The sequence below is a fragment of the Candida pseudojiufengensis genome (assembly GCF_024610245.1).
Source record: "Candida pseudojiufengensis strain CBS 10847 chromosome Unknown scaffold2, whole genome shotgun sequence".
In the NCBI taxonomy this organism is placed as follows: domain Eukaryota; kingdom Fungi; phylum Ascomycota; class Pichiomycetes; order Serinales; family Debaryomycetaceae; genus Lodderomyces; species Lodderomyces pseudojiufengensis.
The window spans coordinates 175669-195622 of NW_026261524.1; the positions used below are offsets into that span (position 1 = coordinate 175669).

At 27.4% G+C, this 19954-nt stretch overlaps 5 protein-coding genes across 5 annotated transcripts; 3 read left to right on the forward strand and 2 right to left on the reverse strand. All coding sequences in view use genetic code 12, as the record gives it.

Annotated features, from left to right (window-relative positions):
• Positions 1-253: 253 nt before the first annotated feature.
• On the reverse strand, positions 254-793 carry KGF55_000976 (uncharacterized protein; the record flags this gene model as incomplete). Its single annotated transcript, XM_051761296.1, has 1 exon — positions 254-793. One exon carries the CDS (start codon positions 791-793, stop codon positions 254-256), a length of 540 nt encoding a protein of 179 aa, XP_051616018.1.
• A 4173-nt stretch (positions 794-4966) lies between these two features.
• CDR3 (Cdr3p) lies at positions 4967-9487 on the forward strand (the record flags this gene model as incomplete). Its single annotated transcript, XM_051761298.1, has 1 exon — positions 4967-9487. One exon carries the CDS (start codon positions 4967-4969, stop codon positions 9485-9487), a length of 4521 nt encoding a protein of 1506 aa, XP_051616019.1.
• Positions 9488-13257: 3770 nt separating this feature from the next.
• Positions 13258-14832, forward strand: KGF55_000978 (uncharacterized protein; the record flags this gene model as incomplete). The annotated part of the gene is made up of 1 exon (XM_051761299.1): positions 13258-14832. One exon carries the CDS (start codon positions 13258-13260, stop codon positions 14830-14832), a length of 1575 nt encoding a protein of 524 aa, XP_051616020.1.
• A 1076-nt stretch (positions 14833-15908) lies between these two features.
• On the forward strand, positions 15909-18491 carry OSH3 (oxysterol-binding protein related protein; the record flags this gene model as incomplete). The annotated part of the gene is made up of 1 exon (XM_051761300.1): positions 15909-18491. The coding sequence occupies one exon, from the start codon at positions 15909-15911 to the stop codon at positions 18489-18491; it is 2583 nt and encodes an 860-aa protein (XP_051616021.1).
• A 103-nt stretch (positions 18492-18594) lies between these two features.
• KGF55_000980 (uncharacterized protein) lies at positions 18595-19722 on the reverse strand (the record flags this gene model as incomplete). Its single annotated transcript, XM_051761301.1, has 2 exons — positions 18595-18908; positions 18987-19722. 2 exons carry the CDS (start codon positions 19720-19722, stop codon positions 18595-18597), a joined length of 1050 nt encoding a protein of 349 aa, XP_051616022.1.
• Between the last annotated feature and the right edge of the window lie 232 nt (positions 19723-19954).

The window sequence follows — 19954 nt, forward strand, 5'->3', positions numbered from 1 at the left end:
AAATTTTTTTAAAGTTTTCTTGATATCTACTTCCTCCTTTTTCTTTTCTACTTTAGTATGTGTTCGTATTCACATGATAATAATTAATGATATTTTTTAATATCTTTAAGAGACTTGAAAAATTGTGCCTCTCTTTGGTGTCTAGGATTAACATTATTTTGATAGGACTTTAACATTATAGACTCAGTAAATCGCGTCATATCTTCTTGACCAATTAAACCAACATAATTAAAAAATTTAAACTTATAATCACTTAAAGTCGTCGTTCGTTGATGGTTTTCGTGATGTTAATCATTTGATATGGATGTATGATCGGCTTGAATCTAGCTATAAAATCTTCAATAAATATATCTGGTCTGTACTCATTCCCGATGAAATATATATTATCATTTTGCAGAACGTGATCTAATACATTATTTATTTGTTGAAGTTGACTATATCTATTAGCTACCTTGAAATATTCTTTTACCCAAGCAAGTGCCTCACCTACAAAAAAATGTTCGGCAATTGAAAACATATCACATCCCGAAAGTGATCCATATTTTGCAACGTGTTGTCCAAAAGCATTAGTTAATTGATTAGCAATTCTTTCAACTAGAATAATATCACTATATGATCTTGATTTCGTTCCTGAAAATATTTGACCTGTTCTAATAGCTAAACTTTCTCCATATTTTTCATTATAAATCTTTTTTTCTCTTTTCTCTTTTGAATATAAATACTCTTTAATGTTGTTTCTATATCCAACTCTCTTGTTTTTTGAATTATATTTCCTTTTGTTTCTTAAAGCCATTTATAAGATAATATTGCTTAATTTCTATGGTGACGCGGTTCTTTTATTATAATTTGGTTACAAGTATTGAAATGATAGTCAAATTATGAAACACCTATTGATCAATTAAGATGAAAGATACTTCTTACAAATCTTCTTCGAATATGACCATAAATATTCAGCAGACTATATGAACGATGTTAATTGATATTTTCAAAGTAGGTGGATTAATGATAAATTTATAATTTTCGTGAAACTCTTTAACGTAAGTTAAAACTACTGTCAAGGAAAGAGTCTTATACTGGCTTATAATAATGTTTTAATTTTTAGGAAATTTCAACAACTAATATATATTAGTACGAGATTCCTATAAATGATAATCAACTTTTTTACCTGAAATCTAGATAACAAAGATCCTACGTGTTAGATGTGGAAAAACAATTTTTGGACTTTCAATTGACGGTAATTATGTCATGAGGATGTTAAAGAATTCACAAACAAAATCGTTTAAATTTGGGACGGAGCCGGTATATTTTTTGCGCAAAATAAGCTTAGCAATATACTTTCTAAATTTTAAAAATTTTGTAAATAGCGCAAATGGTTTAGTGGTAAAATCCAACGTTGCCATCGTTGGGCCCCCGGTTCGATTCCGGGTTTGCGCATCCTAGCATTTCGGTGTTTTTTTTGCATCAATTAATTAATGTACGGTATTTTTTTGATTAGGTAACCGACTACTTTCTTTTTGTCATTCTTCTTTCAAATTTTTTTGTTTCCAAACTAATTGTTCGTTATTTCAGTAATTTAAAAAGAACGAATATTGTCGCAATGAATGTCAGTCAAAATCATGGACTTTCACTCTTTGAATTTGAAGTTTGGCTTACATATAAACTGCAATCAAACTTGAGACTTTAAAATAAGTAATAATCCCTTGTATATTATTTACTAATTGCTAAAAACTGTTTCGTGCACAACGTTTATGTTAAACTGAATTCTTGTAATGCTTTCGAAACCATGAGAAAGAGTTAAGTCACATCGTCAAATCTGATTAATCATAAATAATAAATAAAAAATGGATTAAGTGAATTAAGACCACGGTGTATGCTAAGTCGTCTGTTGTTAACCAAGTCGTTTTATTAGCGATCGTCAGTTAGGACAAATGAATAAAAAAAAGCATGCTTTATATCAAGCAAGTGAGGGTGTAATTGATCCTCATTTTAAAAATTTGAGAGATTGTTATATCTTTTCAAAAATATAAAAATGCAAATCCTAATGAGCAAACCCCTTAACTGGATTGTTTATGCCGGCTATTGAAATGAAATGTTTAAAGTTTCTTCGGGTACTTGTTTATATTATCGGTTTATTCATAAGGAAGGTAAACTCTTCTATCATTATCTTTGGATCAAGTATTTGCTGCTTAAGCCTGATTTATATTAAATACCTCAGGGAAGCTAAAAACTTTTGATTCCAAAAGCCATGGATTTACAATTTTAAAAAGCTATCAAAACCCGTTTAATAATGCTTTTATTGTTTGTTTTAATGTACCTGTTATTGTTTTAAAATTTTTGCAACCACTTATATAATTCTGAAACAATAAAAAAAAAGTAGAAAATTGAAGCGCAATTTCATATTACTTTATTGTTTTAATTTATCCTGGTTTAGTTATCGTGCATTTACCCAAATCTGATAAGTAATAAAATTGTATTTTGTGTAATATGGTTAGAATACTGACAATTGTTAAATGAATACAAAAAAATTTATACAGTACTACTCCACTTTAAATAAATTAAAATTACAATTGTAGTCTATTGTATTGTAACTATAGAGGCTATACATGAAATTCAAAATTGATCGACCTATTTTAACTCTATTATCAAAAGTCCGAGTGCCTTAAGTAATAGGTCTGTTTGGCTTTTGAACTTTGCATGAAAAAAAAAAAACAGAGGGTGAAAGATAAACTCATACCCTGTTCAATTTCAAAAGAAGAAATAAAAATTGAAGATTGATATCCCTTAAATTACCCTTTATCTCGTACCTGAAACAGAAAGATTCGGATGAGGTAGAAATAATAGAAAGAAAAAAAAATTATTATTTACTCAAATGTTTACCCCACTTAAATTTTAGAATATAACGTCAAAATTTAACGTTAAATATACGATAAATATGAAGTTCGATAGAGCTTAACTCCATTGATTCATAAATACCGGGCCACATCGTTTATGGTTACACTGTTCAAATTTTATTTGACGAATTAGTCGTATTATTGTTTGTGTCTCAATGCTTTACTGATTTGATACCTAATTTGATTCTTGATTTTTCCCCAAACGTTTAAATTAATCTCATCTACGGAATTTTTGGTTTTTTTAAAATTGCCGTCTATATATCGTGATAAGTGATTGATATCTTTGATTATATGTATGTCTCTTCGATGACAACTCAGATCGCTCTTTACTACTCGATGACATCAGATAAGAGTTGACGAAATACTCCAGTAAATCATTTTGAATGTAGTTTTAAATAATAGAACAGTTAATCATCTATCAAATTCATAGCTTTTCGTAAAAAACACTTCAAAAATTTTGATTTTAATGACGTAGATAGATTAAAACTTTTGTTTTCACTTCATCTCCCACCTCATTCGCCCTAACTTTTGGTGCCACTTCTTGAATTTATATCAAAGTAAATATCATCAACTTTTTTGATTCAAATAAAGTTTATAATTTTATATTGTTTTTGTTTTTAATCAATTATACATGTAATATGTATAACTACTTAAAATTGAATAAAAAATTACTTAATTAAGAAACTTAATAATACAATTAATTTGGTAGCTACTACTATAATAATATGAAACATTTTTAATTATATACTGAAAGAAAAAAGAAGCTCATATTGATGATGATAATATTATAAAGGGTAGTAAAATCTATTTTAAAAGTATAAGATATTCGATACAAACTTTGAATATGATCCATTACTAATTTGTTAGAAATTATTCACTCAGCTAGTTGATACAAATTATACTCTTTACCCCCATTAAACAAAGTTTAAGTTTAAAACATGTCAAACAATCAAACAAAAAAAAAAAAATAGAGTAATAGACAATAAACCTTAGAAATACTATAACCATTGACTTTTCCTTCAAGCAAGTCCTTGAGGTATAGTTAATATAAAACAATAGTAGTTAGACCAACACAATTTGAATAATGCTTAATTAAAAAGTTCTCTAAAAACTCAATATTAGTTGTAAATTGTAGTACGAAATCATTTTTCTTTTTCTCCAATTATAGTTAAACTAAGCTCACTTGTAACCATATTGTAAGTTAATTTAAAAGCTTACAATAAAGTCTATAAATACATTTGGTTTGTAAAATTAGTTAACTTTTCCTTAATAAAAATGTACGTTTGAAATTAAATGATTTTTTTATAATTCCCTTAATATTGTTTTTGTGTAATTTGTTTTATATATTGTTCAATTTGGAAATTTTATTTTTATTTTTATTAATTTATTAAATCATTCAAAATTTATAATCTTTAATTTACTCTTCTTTTCTTATATCTTCAATTTTTTACAACCAATAACTATCTCAGATCTATCAATCATCAATCTTACTATAGATCAACTAACAAAATTGCAAAGAGATTCCAGATCATCCCCCATATCTCATTTCAAGATTTCAATTCTTAATTAAGAAAAATATAAACACACACAAAGAAAAAGAAATTTTTCTTTCTTGATACAAAGGAATCAATCAGTCAATTTTTTAAATTTTTGGATAAATACCCCACCATTCCTTTCAAAAAGTTTTCCACAAGCATTTAATACCCTATATTCATACACTTGCTTACCATATAGCATCAACAACATTAAATCATCATCATCACCACTATCTTTTAATACCCATATACTCCTTAAAATTGTATCTTAGAATAGTTCATATCGGAACTTTAATTTCAAAGCCATCCTAGAATTTATATTTGACCTCCGTTTATATTCATCATCCAAATACAAGTAACATATATTATAATCTATCTCAAAAGTTCAAATCACTTCATTATTTTTATCAAAAGTTTTTAATTCTCAAAAAATCTGCATATATAATACTTCAAAAGAAGGAAATCAAAATTCTAATATATTATTATTTTTAACAATTTTCACATACAAAAGTACATAAACTCAATACATTATTATATGAAATGAAAGAATCAAAAGGTCAACCATATTCTGGTTATTATACTGGTAGAAAACCAGAAGGTCAACCTTATTATGGTTATTATTCAGGTTTCAATAAAAGTGCATCAGCTCAAATTCATCATTTAGCTAAAACTATAACAACTCAAGGTCAATCATATTTTGATGAAACTATTTTTACAAGACAAAGTACTCGTATAAATACTCCTCATGGAGTAAATCCTATATTTGATAAAACAGATCCAACATTAGATCCAGAATCTCCAAATTTTAGTTCCAAAAGATGGGTTCAAAATATGTGGAAATTATATCAAAGTGATTCTGAATATTATAAACCTGGTAAATTAGGTGTTGCATATAAAAATTTAAGAGTTTATGGTGATGCTATAGAAAGTGATTATCAAACAACTGTTTCAAATGGTATATTTAAATCAATAAAACATTTTATAAATAAATTTAGAAAAGATAATGATGAATATACTTTTGATATTTTAAAACCAATGGAAGGTTTAATAAAACCTGGTGAAGTTACAGTTGTATTAGGAAGACCTGGTGCTGGTTGTACTACATTTTTAAAAACTATTGCATGTCATACTGAAGGTTTTAAAGTTGCTGATGGTTCAATAATATCATATGATGGTATAACACCAGAAGAAATTAAAAAGAACCTTAGAGGTGAAGTTGTGTATTGTGCAGAAACTGAAACTCATTTCCCCAATTTAACTGTTGGACAAACTTTAGAATTTGCTGCATTAATGAAAACTCCAAGAAATAGACCTTTAGGGGTATCAAGAGAAGATTATGCTAAACATATTGTTGATGTTGTTATGGCAACTTATGGTTTATCACATACAAAAAATACAAAAGTTGGAAATGATTTTATAAGAGGTGTTTCTGGTGGTGAAAGAAAAAGAGTTTCAATAGCTGAAGTTTCATTGGTGCAGGCATCAATTCAGTGTTGGGATAATTCAACAAGAGGTTTAGATTCTGCTACTGCTTTAGAATTTATAAGTTCTTTGAAGACATCAGCATCAATTTTAAATGATACTCCATTAATTGCTATATATCAATGTTCTCAAGATGCTTATGATTTATTTGATAAAGTTATTGTTATGTATGAAGGTTATCAAATATTTTTTGGATCAAGTCAAAGAGCTGCAATATATTTTCAAAAAATGGGATTTGTATGTGAAGAAAGACAAACAACTCCAGATTTTTTAACTTCAATAACAAATCCAGCTGAAAGAATTATAAAACCAGGTTTTGAAAGAATAGTACCAAGAACTCCAAAGGAATTTTATAGATATTGGAGAAGATCACCAGAAAGACAAGCTTTATTAGAGGAAATTGATGAGTATTTAGATAATTGTGAAAATTATGATCAAAAACAAGAAATTTTTGAAGCTATGTTAGCTAAAAAGGCTAAAAATGCTGATAAAAAATCTCCTTATACTGTTTCATTACCAATGCAAGTTCGTTATATAATGAAAAGAAATTGGGATAGAATGAGAGGTGATCCATCAGTTCCTATATTAACTATAATTGGTAATGTTGCAATGAGTTTAATTTTAGCTTCAGTATTTTATAATTTAAAACCTGATACTGGATCATTTTATTATAGAACTGCTGTTATGTATTATTCATTATTATTTAATGCTTATAGTTCAGTTTTGGAAATTTATACAATTTATGAAGGTAGAGCAATTGTTTTAAAACATAAAGAATATGCTTTATATCCACCAATGGCAGATGCAATAGGATCAATATTTGGTGATCTACCGTTAAAAATTATAACAAGTTGTTTATTTAATCTTATATTATATTTTATGGTAAATTTCAAAAGACAGCCAGGTGCTTTCTTTTTTTATTTATTAATTAATTTTTTATCAACTTTAATGATGTCACATTTATTTAGAACAATTGGTGCTTATACGAGAACATTAGCTGAAGCAATGACTCCTTCATCAATTTTATTATTTGCTATGTCAACTTTTACTGGTTTTGCTATTCCAATAACTTATATGCTTGGTTGGTGTAAATGGATTCATTGGATAAATCCATTAGCTTATGCTTATGAAGCTTTAATATCAAATGAATTTCATGGTAGAACTTTTAATTGTTCATATTTTGTTCCTTCTGGTTTTGGTTATCCTTCAACTGGTAATTCTGTTGTTTGTGCTTCATTAGCTGCAATACCTGGAAGTGATTTTGTTGATGGTGATTTATATATTCAAGCTGCTTTTAGTTATTATTGGAGAAATGCATGGAGAGATTTTGGTATATTATTATCATTTGTTATATTTTTATTTATAACTACTTTAATTTGTGTTGAATATTCAAGAACTGATAAATCAAAAGGTGAGGTATTAGTTTTTAGAAAAAAGCATATTGTTAAAATGAGATCAGAAATTGAAGATGAAGAAGCTGCATATGTTGAAAATAATAATGGTAAATTACATAGTCTTGAATTTAGTGGTTCTACAGAATTTTCAGATTTTTCATATGATTATGTTGATCCAAAAATTTTAGAAACTTCAAATGTTTTCCATTGGAGAAATTTAACTTATACTTTAAAAGTTAAAGGTCAAGAAAGAACTATTTTAAATGATATTGATGGTTGGGTAAAACCAGGTGAAGTTACTGCTTTAATGGGAGCTTCTGGTGCTGGTAAAACTACTTTATTAAATGCATTAAGTGAAAGATTAACTGTTGGAGTTATTACTAATGGTTCAAGAATGGTAAATGGATGTCAATTAGATAATTCATTTCAAAGATCAATTGGTTATGTTCAACAACAAGATTTACATTTAGAAACTTCAACTGTAAGAGAAGCTTTAAGATTTAGTGCATATTTAAGACAACCAAAAGAAGTTTCTAAAGTTGATAAAAATGTTTATGTTGAAAAAATTATTGAATTAATGGAAATGGAAAATTATGCAGATGCAATAGTTGGTGTTCCAGGACAAGGTTTAAATGTTGAACAAAGGAAAAGATTAACAATTGCTGTTGAATTAGTTGCAAGACCTAAATTATTATTATTTTTAGATGAACCAACTTCAGGATTAGATTCTCAAACTGCTTGGTCTATATGTAAATTAATTAGAAAATTAGCAAATCATGGTCAAGCTATATTATGTACTATACATCAACCATCATCAATTTTATTAGAAGAATTTGATAGATTATTATTTTTAAGAGCAGGAGGAGAAACTGTTTATTTTGGAGAATTTGGTTATAATTGTAAAACTTTAATTAATTATTTTGAAAGAAATGGAGCTCCAAAATGTCCACCAAATGCAAATCCTGCTGAATGGATGTTACATGTTATAGGTGCAGCACCAGGATCACAAGCAAATCAAGATTATTTTGAAGTTTGGAGAAATTCCAAGGAATATAAATTAGTTCAAGATGAATTAAATAGATTAGAATTTGAAAATCATGGTGAAAAAACTATTTATGATGATAATCCAGATTCAAGAAATTCTTATGCTTCACCAATATGGTCACAATATTATTATGTTTTAAAAAGATTATTTCAACAATATTGGAGAACTCCTTCTTATATTTATTCAAAATTTGCAATGGCTATATTATGTTCATTATTTAATGGTTTTACATTTTTTAAATCAAAAAATTCTATACAAGGTTTACAAAATCAAATGTTATCAATTTTTATGTTATTTGTTATAATGACAACATTATCTCAACAATATGTTCCAATGTTTGTTTCTCAAAGAGATTTATATGAAGCAAAAGAAAGACCAGCAAAAACTTTTTCATGGTTAGCTTTTATATTAGCTCAAATTACAGCTGAAATTCCTTATCAAATAGTTGCAGCAGCATTATCTTTTTTCACATGGTATTATCCAGTTGGAATGTATAGAAATGCTGGAGATGCATTACATCAAAGAGGAGCATTAATGTGGTTAAGTATGACATTAATGTTTATTTATAGTTCAACTTTAGCTCAATTATGTATTTCATTCAATCAATTAGCTGATAATGCAGCAAATGGTATATCAATGTTAATTACTATATGTATGACATTTTGTGGTGTTATTGCAACAAAAGATTTTATGCCAAGATTTTGGATTTTTCTTTATAGATTTAATCCATTTACTTATTTAGTAAGTTCAATGTTATCAATTGGTATTGGAAATTCTCATGTTAGATGTTCAGATAAAGAATTATTACATTTTCCACCAGAACAACCAGGTATTCAAAAATGTAAAGATTATATGGGTGCTTATATATCTATAGCTGGTGGATATTTATTGAATCCTGATTCAACTGATAATTGTTCATTTTGTAGAATGGATAAAACTGATCAATATCTTAATTCATTAAATATTTCAATTCATAATTATGGTAGAGATACAGGAGTATTTATTGGTTTCATTGCTTTTAATATGATTATGACAGCTTTCTTATATTGGTTATTTAGAGTTCCCAAGGGAAGTAGAGTTAAAAATAATAATTGGTTAGCAAGATTATTCTTTCATAATGGTTATAATGATCAAGCTTAGACGTTAAAGATATTTTATGATAAACGATTTGATTTTTTTACATTATATTATTATTACAATACATTACATTACAATTTTAAAATAACAGTTTAATTTTAGTTGAAAAAAAAATCTATAAAATATAGGTTCCGTTGCTTTTGTTCTTTTATCATGATTTATATATATTTATTAGTTACATTATAAATAAAATTAAAATTTATACCCTTTTTGAAGTTTAGTGAATTAGAATGTAATTTGTAGAATGCTAAATGTCCCCTGACTTTTTGATTCAAAATCTAAAGGTAGTAGAAAATATTAATGTAGATTTACTTGATGATAACATGTAAATCTGGATTTTGTAATAAAAATCCTGAAACTGCTTCTTCACTAAATTGTAAAATAAATTCTCACTTGTTTTCAACATTCAAACAATCCAACAACACTTTTCACAAACCATGGCAACACAAAGAAAACTTCCAAAGACCAAAAGCGAATGAAGGAATGCTTATACTGGTTAATTTCAAAATCAGGACTCAAAAAAGTGATAAAATATTATAAGTCAATGCAATTGCCAAAAAACATAGATGTATTGAAGGTGAATTAAAATCAAATATTTAAAAAAGGTCAATTTAGTTGGTTATCTTTATAAAAAAACGTCGCCAATACTCATGCAACATATCAAGGCTTATCATGCTAGATCTGGTCGTCCTAAATTAGAGAAGACGTCTTATCGGGTCATGTTAAATGCTATTATAAAGTTAAATGATTCCACCGATTATTTATCGAATCATTACGAATCACTGAGCCAATCCAAATAAGGCATAGATTCAACTTTACACGACGTAATGCCTTGGAACTGCGAATGAGAAATTAATGGTACGTATTGCTATGATAAAGGTGGAGCTCAAAAACTGTTATAGTTGCTTGATACAGGAGCAAACTCAAAGCAGAATCGTTCACGGGTAACTCTTCCAGCTCATGAAGAACACGCTTGCTCCGGTGTCGAGTAACGCTAGTTGTTCAAGGGCTCTACTATCAGCCACTGATATAGGTATCTCAAATTCTTCACTCGCAATGGCTAATTTTATCGAATTTCAGCAAAGGCTAAAACATTTAGTTCTTTACCTAAATCAAAATCATTTTTCAAAGAAGAGCTGTATCAGAATCACCATTCATACACAAACATGCGGATCAAGTTGATTCTGAATGGTTCACTATTACTTGTATAAATAGTGAGGATGACGATGGTCCATCCAAAAGCTATTAGTGAATATCCTTCATTAATTAAAAATGATCACGTTAGGATAATTATCACGGAAGATTATGAATTTGAAGTTGGTGGATTGCAAAATGCTCCTGGTGCGTTATCAGCAACACAGAAACTATAAGGAGGAATCGAAAACCTTGGCAATTAAATTGACGACATCATTGTTTACATTAATACTTTGGAGCAATATGAAACGATATTGAGGAAAGTTTTTGAGTAATTTGGAGAACGCAATTTTTACTTAAAGCCAATCAAGTGTAACTTGGGTGTTCCAGCTGGTAAAGTTTTAGGTCATCAAGTAGGTACTGAAGGTGTTAGATTCCCAGATGATTTGGTGCAAGCAATTAAACAACCTAAACTATCAAGTATAGCTTAGGAAATAAAAGTTTTTCCGGGTTTGCCAATTATTTTAGAGAAACTTTAGTGTTCAGTGCATAATCAGGCTCATAAGAAAATAAACATGTCTCAAATTTTTTTTGATTTTATGCAGAAATTGTGTTTTTAACCTCTCAGAGAGATACCTTTTCATGTTGTTCCAAATGGTTGTTGATGCTATTAACAGCTTGGCCAAAATTAGTTGATTACAGAGAAAGGTTAGCAAGTAACACGCTAGAGTTTGCAAATTTTCTGCGTATCTTTGGGGCCAATAATAATAGTACATAGACTTAAAATAATACAACAAAACCCAACGAAAGGTCCTATAGTGTAGTTGGTTATCACTTTCGGTTTTGATTTCGCAGTCAAAAAATTCCGGACAACATCAGTTCGAATCTGGTTAGGACCTTTGCATATTTCTTCTGTTTATTTTTTTTTTCAAAATTTATTGGATTTATTGAACAGGTAGTCTAGCTTATATTCAATGGACTTTATGTTCACATTCGCTAGTCTATATATGCCTTACTTACTCTACAGGTGTTGCTTATGTTTTTACATATTTTTCTCACAATCACCTGAAACAAAAATATTGAAACAAAAAAAAATTTCAATAGTGTTTGCAAAATATTTTGAAATCATATTCCTTTCGTCATGAAAGTAAGCAACCAGCCATCAAACTTCACAATCTGCTAGTTTGGGATTGTATTTCATCATTACTCTTGGTACAAATCGTTTTTGTTGAACTTATAAATCGGTTGTCAATTCAACGTAATTGCAAAATACCAAAATTGGATTTTTTTGTTTTGATTTTTAATTTTGTGTTTCAAAACACACTAAAAAAATTTATGCAACTAATTTAACTAATATAAATTAATGATCAATATCAAATCTTTTAGTAGTTGAAATTAACAAATTGGTTGTCAAGTGATATGAATAAGCTAGTATTGATGATAAAATGTGGAGTATTAAGAATGAAATTTTGATTATTTAAACAATGGTAAATTCAATGAATTTTTTTTTTGCAACAATTTTAAATATCAGTAAATCAAATTATCACTTAAATCACACATTTCCCAAAATTAATACTTTTATCAATCAATTAATATGCCATTTTATTATCAATGTACATTTTGTTGTGTAATTTATACAGATAAAGATGTTTGTGAATATCATCAAATTAAAAATCATGATAGAAAAGAAGGTGATTATAGAATAAAATCAATTTATAGAGAAAATCCATTTAATCTGGGGTATAATTATTGATACAATTTTTTGGAGCTTTTTCGAGAACACGAGAAATAAAATGATTCAATAATGTGTTGATGCTGTCTTGTTTTGATTTGTATTTTTGTTTAGTTTGATTTGTTTTAGAGTAGTTTGTATAGTTTTTACATGTATAATATTTGAATTCTATTTCATATCTAATATTAATTCTCATTATTTCTATTTGACACTATATGTACGAATCTCTTCTCTGCAAATCACTTAAAAGCAAAGAGGCTGAAACTAAGTCTACCAAAATAAATAGACTCTAGTTTTTATTTCGTTGATCAAATGTACGTCCATAGTATGAAGATTATAAGGGATCATGAAACAAACAATTTAAGCGTTGAAATTTATTTTAAATCACTAATTCACATACAAATTAGTATCCACTATTTATTTGTAGAATTTTGAGCAACAAATAGTCAGTCGATTACCATTTAATCTTACCTGCTTTAAATAGTTTTGATTGTTTAGCTCTCACTATGATTTATTTGCTTATCTAAACTATTGTTGCATCAATTTTGCAGCAAAATATTTATTACCAACCTCTTGAAATTTTGTCTCGATAAAATCAAAACCTTCAAGCTTTGAACGTTGTTACTCTGTCTAGCAGTGTTCAATAGGTATTACTACTCTATTCCAAGAACTATGACTTAATTTTATAGAATTTTACCTGACTTTCATTGAAACAGTTCAAACACAACCGTACAACAATACATTTTACTTGTCGCAGTTTCAAATGTGGAGTGTCTTTTTTTTTCACGTCTTTCTTTCTTTTTTATTTTAAAATAGTTATAATAATATTCTACTTGCATTGCTCCACATATTTACAACAACTATCACAACAAACAAAACTCAAGCATCACTAAAAACCCTATAGAAAATGACAGAGATACAGGCGAAAGACTCAATAACAAAATATGATGATACAATAAAAATTAAAAATTATTCAACTTCTTTTAATTTAATAACAAATGATAAAATTCCAGATTTAAGAAATTTAAAATATAAAACAAATACTGATCATTTAAATTGTCCAATATGTCAACAACCATTTATAAAACCTTTAACTACTATATGTGGACATACTTTTTGTAAAGAATGTATTTATGAATGTTTAAAATCACTTAATAATAACTCAAACAACAACAATAACAACAACAATAATAATAATCTTAATAGCAATAATGAAAATCCCATAGGTTATTGTCCACTAGATCGAACTCCAATAGATTCAGCAAATATAAATGATTTATTTCCAACTCCTTTGATAGTAACGAATTTAATAGATGATTTAAAAGTTTATTGTTTAAATTATGAAAGAGGCTGTGAATGGTTTGGTAGTAGATGGGAAGTTGAACATCATGTTTTGGAGAAATGTCCATATACTGGAGTTGTTTGTAATGGGAAACGATTAATTGTTGAGGAAGAAGATGAAGTTGAAAGTGAAAAAGAAGAAGATGAGGAAGAAGGACAACAGAAAGTAGAGGAAGAAGAAGATAAGAAAGTAGAGGAAGAACAAAAGAAGACAAAATCAATTTGTTGTAAACTAATAGTGGAAAGAAGACATTTTGAAAATACAGAATTAAATGAATGTGTTCATAAACTATATAAATGTGAATTTTGTGATGAACAAATTACTAAAATTACAGAAAAATCTCACCTAGAGTCTGAATGTTTATATAATCATAAAACTTGTAAATTATGTGATAATGATTCAATACCTGAAAAAAATATGATAAAACATCAAGAAAATTGTATAAAAACTGGTAAATTAAAATGTCCAGCAAATGAAATTGGATGTTCATGGATTGGATCAAATGAAACATCATTAGAAATTCATTTACAAAATGGAAATTGTCAATTATTTCAATTTTTACCATTTTATAAAAATTTGAATGACAAAGTAAGCTCACTAGAAACTGAAAATAATTTTTTACAAAATCAAATTAATAAAATTTTAGATTCTATAATACAAGGTAAAATAACAAATTTAGGATATAATGAAAATATAGAAGAAATAAATAAAAATTTTCAATTTAGCAACAACAAAAACCTTGAAGATCAAGATAAATTAATTTATTTAAATTTTGAAATTGATAGATTAAAATTTGAAATAAATGAAAAAATTTTACCAATTATAAAAAAATTAAAATTAAATGAACAAGATAATATGATTAAAAATTTAATTAATGATAATTTTATAATGAGAGAAGATATGAATTTACAAAGAGTTATGATTAATAGTTTAAGAAAACAATTACAATTTATGTTATTTTCAAGAAATAGAATTGGAAATAATAATGTTAGCAACAATAATAATGGTAGTGGTTATGGATTTAATGGAAATTTTGGATTTCAACCACATAATGGAGATGACTTAATGATGATGATGCCAGAAATGTATGAATCTACTTCCAGAAGTAGTTCAGAAGAAAGATTAAATTTAAAATTATGATAATGACGATATAAATATAAACGAAATAAACGAATTAAAAATCATATTAGCATTCTCTTTTTTATCTTACCGTAAATGTATTATGATACAAATACTTTAAAGCTTATTTTAATGTATAACACTGAACAGTAGAATGTGAAAAATGTTTGAAATTTTGGTCCTAATTGTAAGATTGAAAATGTGAAACATTGCAATAATAGACTAAAATATTTCTTAAGTACGAACGTAATAGTTTAAATTTTTTTGCTCGGTAATAAAACCAATTTATTTTTCTCTGTGGGGTTTAAAAAATCAGAATCAAACGGTTATAAGAACAAATGGATGAAAAACAGTTTAACCAATGTAATTTGTAGTCTATTTCTGCTGTTCAGTTGTCATTATTAAAACTATACAATCTTGAGATTAACCAATCTACTTTATCTTTTTACTAAATTATTTGGTCTCTTCTTTTAAATCCAACACTAAATTATCAACGTGATACATTTTAGTCTATCATACTTTAATAATTTTATTACCTTATTAAGTTATTATTTATTAGGAGTTAATTAATATTAATATTATAAATCAATTCAATTACAATATCTATTTTATCCATTCAATTTCATTTATCAGTAAGTTCATCACACTTAGATCACATAAATAAGTCAATATACTTTTTACATACGTATATTAAGAACAACTAATTTAATTCAAAATTTAATTCAACTTTAATTTAAATTTGAATTTTTCATTTATAAAAATTATTATTGAAACAATAATATATATTTGGATAAATTAAACTTCAATTTACAACTCAATTCTATTTCCTTATATATCAACTTCATTTTCAAACTACATAGTTCATTCATAACACCATCTCACAACTGACTAGATCCATCAATCTCACATAGCCTCATCCTAATTCAATTTCATCCTCAATTTTCCAATCTCACTTACCCCTGATTTAGCGACCGCAAAAAGATTAATTATTCACAACGAACGTTTCAAATCAATTTTCATCCTACTTTGCTTTAATCAAACTCATCATATAAAAAAGGTCATACATCTTCATAAATCATAAAATCCACCTTTTCAAAATGCCATCATTAAATACAATGGAAACTTTAGAAATTCATTCAAAAGATTTTTTAATAAAATGGATTAATGTACCAGAAAATTCAATAATTGATTGGCAAGTAAAACCTTTAAAAAAATCTATAAATTTTGCATTTTATCAAAAAAAAGATGATCAATCTTCTCCATCTTCAATTGCAAATGGTGGTTCTGGTTCTGGTTCTTCAAATTCAAATACTTTAACTCCAAATGGTGATGAATTATCTTCTTCAACTCCTCCAAATTTTAGAAGTAGAACTAATTCTGCTGCTTCTGTTAATCAATTTAATAAACCAAATGATGTTTTCAAATCAAAATCAAGAAGTTCAACATTATCATCAATTGGTGAATCAGATTTAATCTTAGTTAAAAATTATAATAAATTAGTTGCAAATGAATTAGTTCATGGAAAATATGAAGCTACAAATGGTGGAATGTTTGCATTTGTATTTGATAATTCATTTTCTAAAACTATTGCAAAATCTGTAGAATTTGATGCAAAAATTGTTGTTAAAGAAGCTCCTGATGCAAATATTCAACAACATGATCAACATGTATTTGAAAGTGATCAAGAAGTTCCAACAGGAGAAGTTTTACAAAGTATTATGTTAAAAAAGAGAAGAAAAAAATTACAAGGTTTTACAAAACGTTATTTTGTTTTAAATTTTAAAAGAGGTACGTTATCATATTTTAAAGTTGATGATATTAAATTAAGAGGTCAAATGCCAATAAAAGAATCTATTATTTCTGCAAATCCTTCAAATAGAGAAATTATTATTGATTCTGGTATGGAAGTTTGGTATTTAAAAACTATAAATCAAGCTGATTTTAATGCTTGGATTAATGCTTTTAATGCGGTGAAAAAAGATGAAAATAAAGCTTTACCTTCTTCAGGTCATTCTTCTGGTTCAATTGCTTCATCAACTGAATTATCTATTGTTGCAAATAAATTAGAAAAATTAAAATTAGAAACAAATTCTCCATTAGTAAATGAAGTTCATCAAGATATTTTGAATTTATTAAATAGAAGTAAAACAAATAATGATCATCAATCATCACAAGCAATTGGTGGAGTTAAAGGTGACAATCAATCGGTTTATTCAAATGAATATCATGATGCTGAAGAGAATTTCGATGATGATGGTGTTTATATTTTAGAAGATGAACAATTTACTCCAGATGAAACAGAAGATCAAGTTGGAGATGTTTCATCAGATGAAGAAGAGGAAGAAGACGATTATTATGGAGGAGGAGCTGCAGTTGCAGGCGGTGCAGCAGCAGCAGGAGGAGCAGGCGCAGCCACAGGAGCTGGAGTTGCTGGTTCAGCTGATCAAGAACAACAAGATCTTCCTCAACCTACAGTTGCTGGTGATGAAGATAATTTATACCCATTACCTCATGATCCTGTTTCAAGAAATTCAGAAGTTCCTGTATGTACTCATACACCACCTTCATTATTAAGTTTTGTTCGTAAAAATGTTGGTAAAGATTTATCAACAATTGCTATGCCAGTTACTTATAATGAACCAACTACTGTATTACAAAAATTTGCAGAAATGTTAGAATATCCAGAAATTGTTACAAATGCGTTAGGATCAGATTTCCAAGATGAATCTGGTGAAAAAGTTTTAAGAATTGCTGTTTTTGCATTAAGTTATCTTTCATCACAACGTGCAAAAGAAAGAAATAAACGTAAACCTTTTACTCCATTATTAGGTGAAACTTATGAATTAGTACGTGAAGATTTTGGTTTTAGATTGATTTCAGAAAAAGTAAGTCATAGACCTCCTGTATTTGCTTATCATGTTGATACTGATAATTGGTCAATGGATTTTGCATTATCTCCTTCTCAAAAATTTTGGGGTAAACAATCTGAAGTTACAACAAAAGGATTTATTGTTTTAAAAGATAAATTAACAAATGAAGAATTTACTTGGACTCAACCAACAACAATGATAAAAAATATTATAGCTGGTGAAACTTATGCTGAACCAACTGGAAATATTACTATAAAATCATCAAATGGTTATAAAGCTGTAGCTGAATTTGCAAAAGGTGGTATGTGGAGTGGTAGATCTGAAGAAGTAATAGTAAAAGCATTTGATAATAATAAAAAAGAATTAACTTATACAGTAAATGGTACATGGACAGAAAATTTTAAATTAAAAACAAATTCAACTGAAAAATCTATATGGCAAGTTGGTGAATTATTACCAAATTATCAAAAAAAATATGGTTTTACTACATTTGCAGGAACATTAAATAAAATAACTGAATTGGAAAAAGGATTTATACCACCAACTGATTCAAGATATAGACCTGATTTACAAGCATATGAAAAAGGAGATGTAAATACAGCAGAAGAATTAAAAAATAAATTAGAACAAGATCAAAGAGTTAGAAGAAAACAATTAGAAGAATCTGGTCAAGAACATATTCCTCAATTTTTTAAATTCGTAGGTAATGGACCAGTTGATGAAGGTAAATGGGAATTTATAACTGGTGAAAAAAGTTATTGGAATAGAAGAAAAAATCAAGATTGGAATGGTTTAGTTCAATTATGGTAATTTAGATCGATTATTATTATCATTTACATTAGAAAATTAGAATTTAGAATTTTTTTAAAAAAATAAATACAGTCATCGTTTTAAGTTCACTATTTGTAGAATTCTACTGTGGAATACCAGGCATTAATGTTAAACCTAAAGAAGAAGCAAATTTATTATTACTACGTGCAACTTTTCTCCTTTCTTCAAATTTATCTTTTTCATTCTTGAGCACTGTAGCAATACATATAAAAACTAAAGTTTCTTCATTTAATGAATACAAACTATTATAATCAATAGAATTATCATTTTTATCATTATTATAAATATCATTAAATTTTAATTCAGCTAATCTTAATTTACCCAATTCAAATTCTGATTGAGCTTCACCTAAGATTGCAATAGTTGAATCACCATAATATTCTGATTGAACAACATCTGATTGTGGATGAATTTTGGATTTTAGAATTGATTTTAACTAAGGATTCTCTATATGATTTAGTTTATCACTTTCACCATCCCAATTATCACATAAAGATGGTTGATTAGAATTAAGTGTTGTTAGTTTATACCCCCAATTAACTTGATTTAATCTTTTAAAAAATGGTTTATTACTTTCATCTATCCATCTTAGTCGTTTACCTTTATATATAAAATCATTAATTGGTAAAATTGAATGAGAAAATAAAATGACTTGAAAATTTGAGTTTGTTGTGGATGATGATGATGATGAAGATGAATCTGGAGTGAAATTAAAGACGTATGAAGTATAACCTAAATGATCTGATTTCTCAACCGTACAATAATTAAAATACTTATTTTTTACATCAAATTTGAAATTAGTCGAAAGAGGATATGATAAATGTTTATAAAAAGTTAAATATTTAGAAGACATAAGATTCAGTGAAGGTTTAATTTGAAATAATGGTACACCAATTCCTTTATTTTGTAGCTTCATAACTTTTAAATCATTAGGTTTAGTTTTAAATAATTCATATTTATTTATTGATTTATTTCCAACAAATATTGTTCCATTTGAAAAATATCTTGTGTTTATAACTACATTCCAATGTTTCAAATTTATTTCTTGAAAATAATATGGTATTTCACCAATTGGTGGATAATAATATGATGGTGGTTCTTTTGTTTCTTCTTTACTTGTCTTATTGTGGGGTATTGATCTATTGGCTTCGTTTACTTTGGTTGTACTGGCATTTCCTGGATATGATGGCAATGGTTCATCTTCATGCATTATAATGTAAGGCACTTGGTGAAAAATGTGCCAAATCTTTCTCATTTGAGAATTTGTGGAGGAACGCTCTTTATAAATCTCGAGATACGAGATTTTAAACTCACTTTTGTGTCATCAATGGGATTTAAAATAGAATCAGTACGCGGCTGAGCATTGATCAATTTTTTTTTCAAGTTTAGCCTAGAGTGGGGTGCTATAAAAAAGAACACCTACCAAAAAAAGCACACCTCGG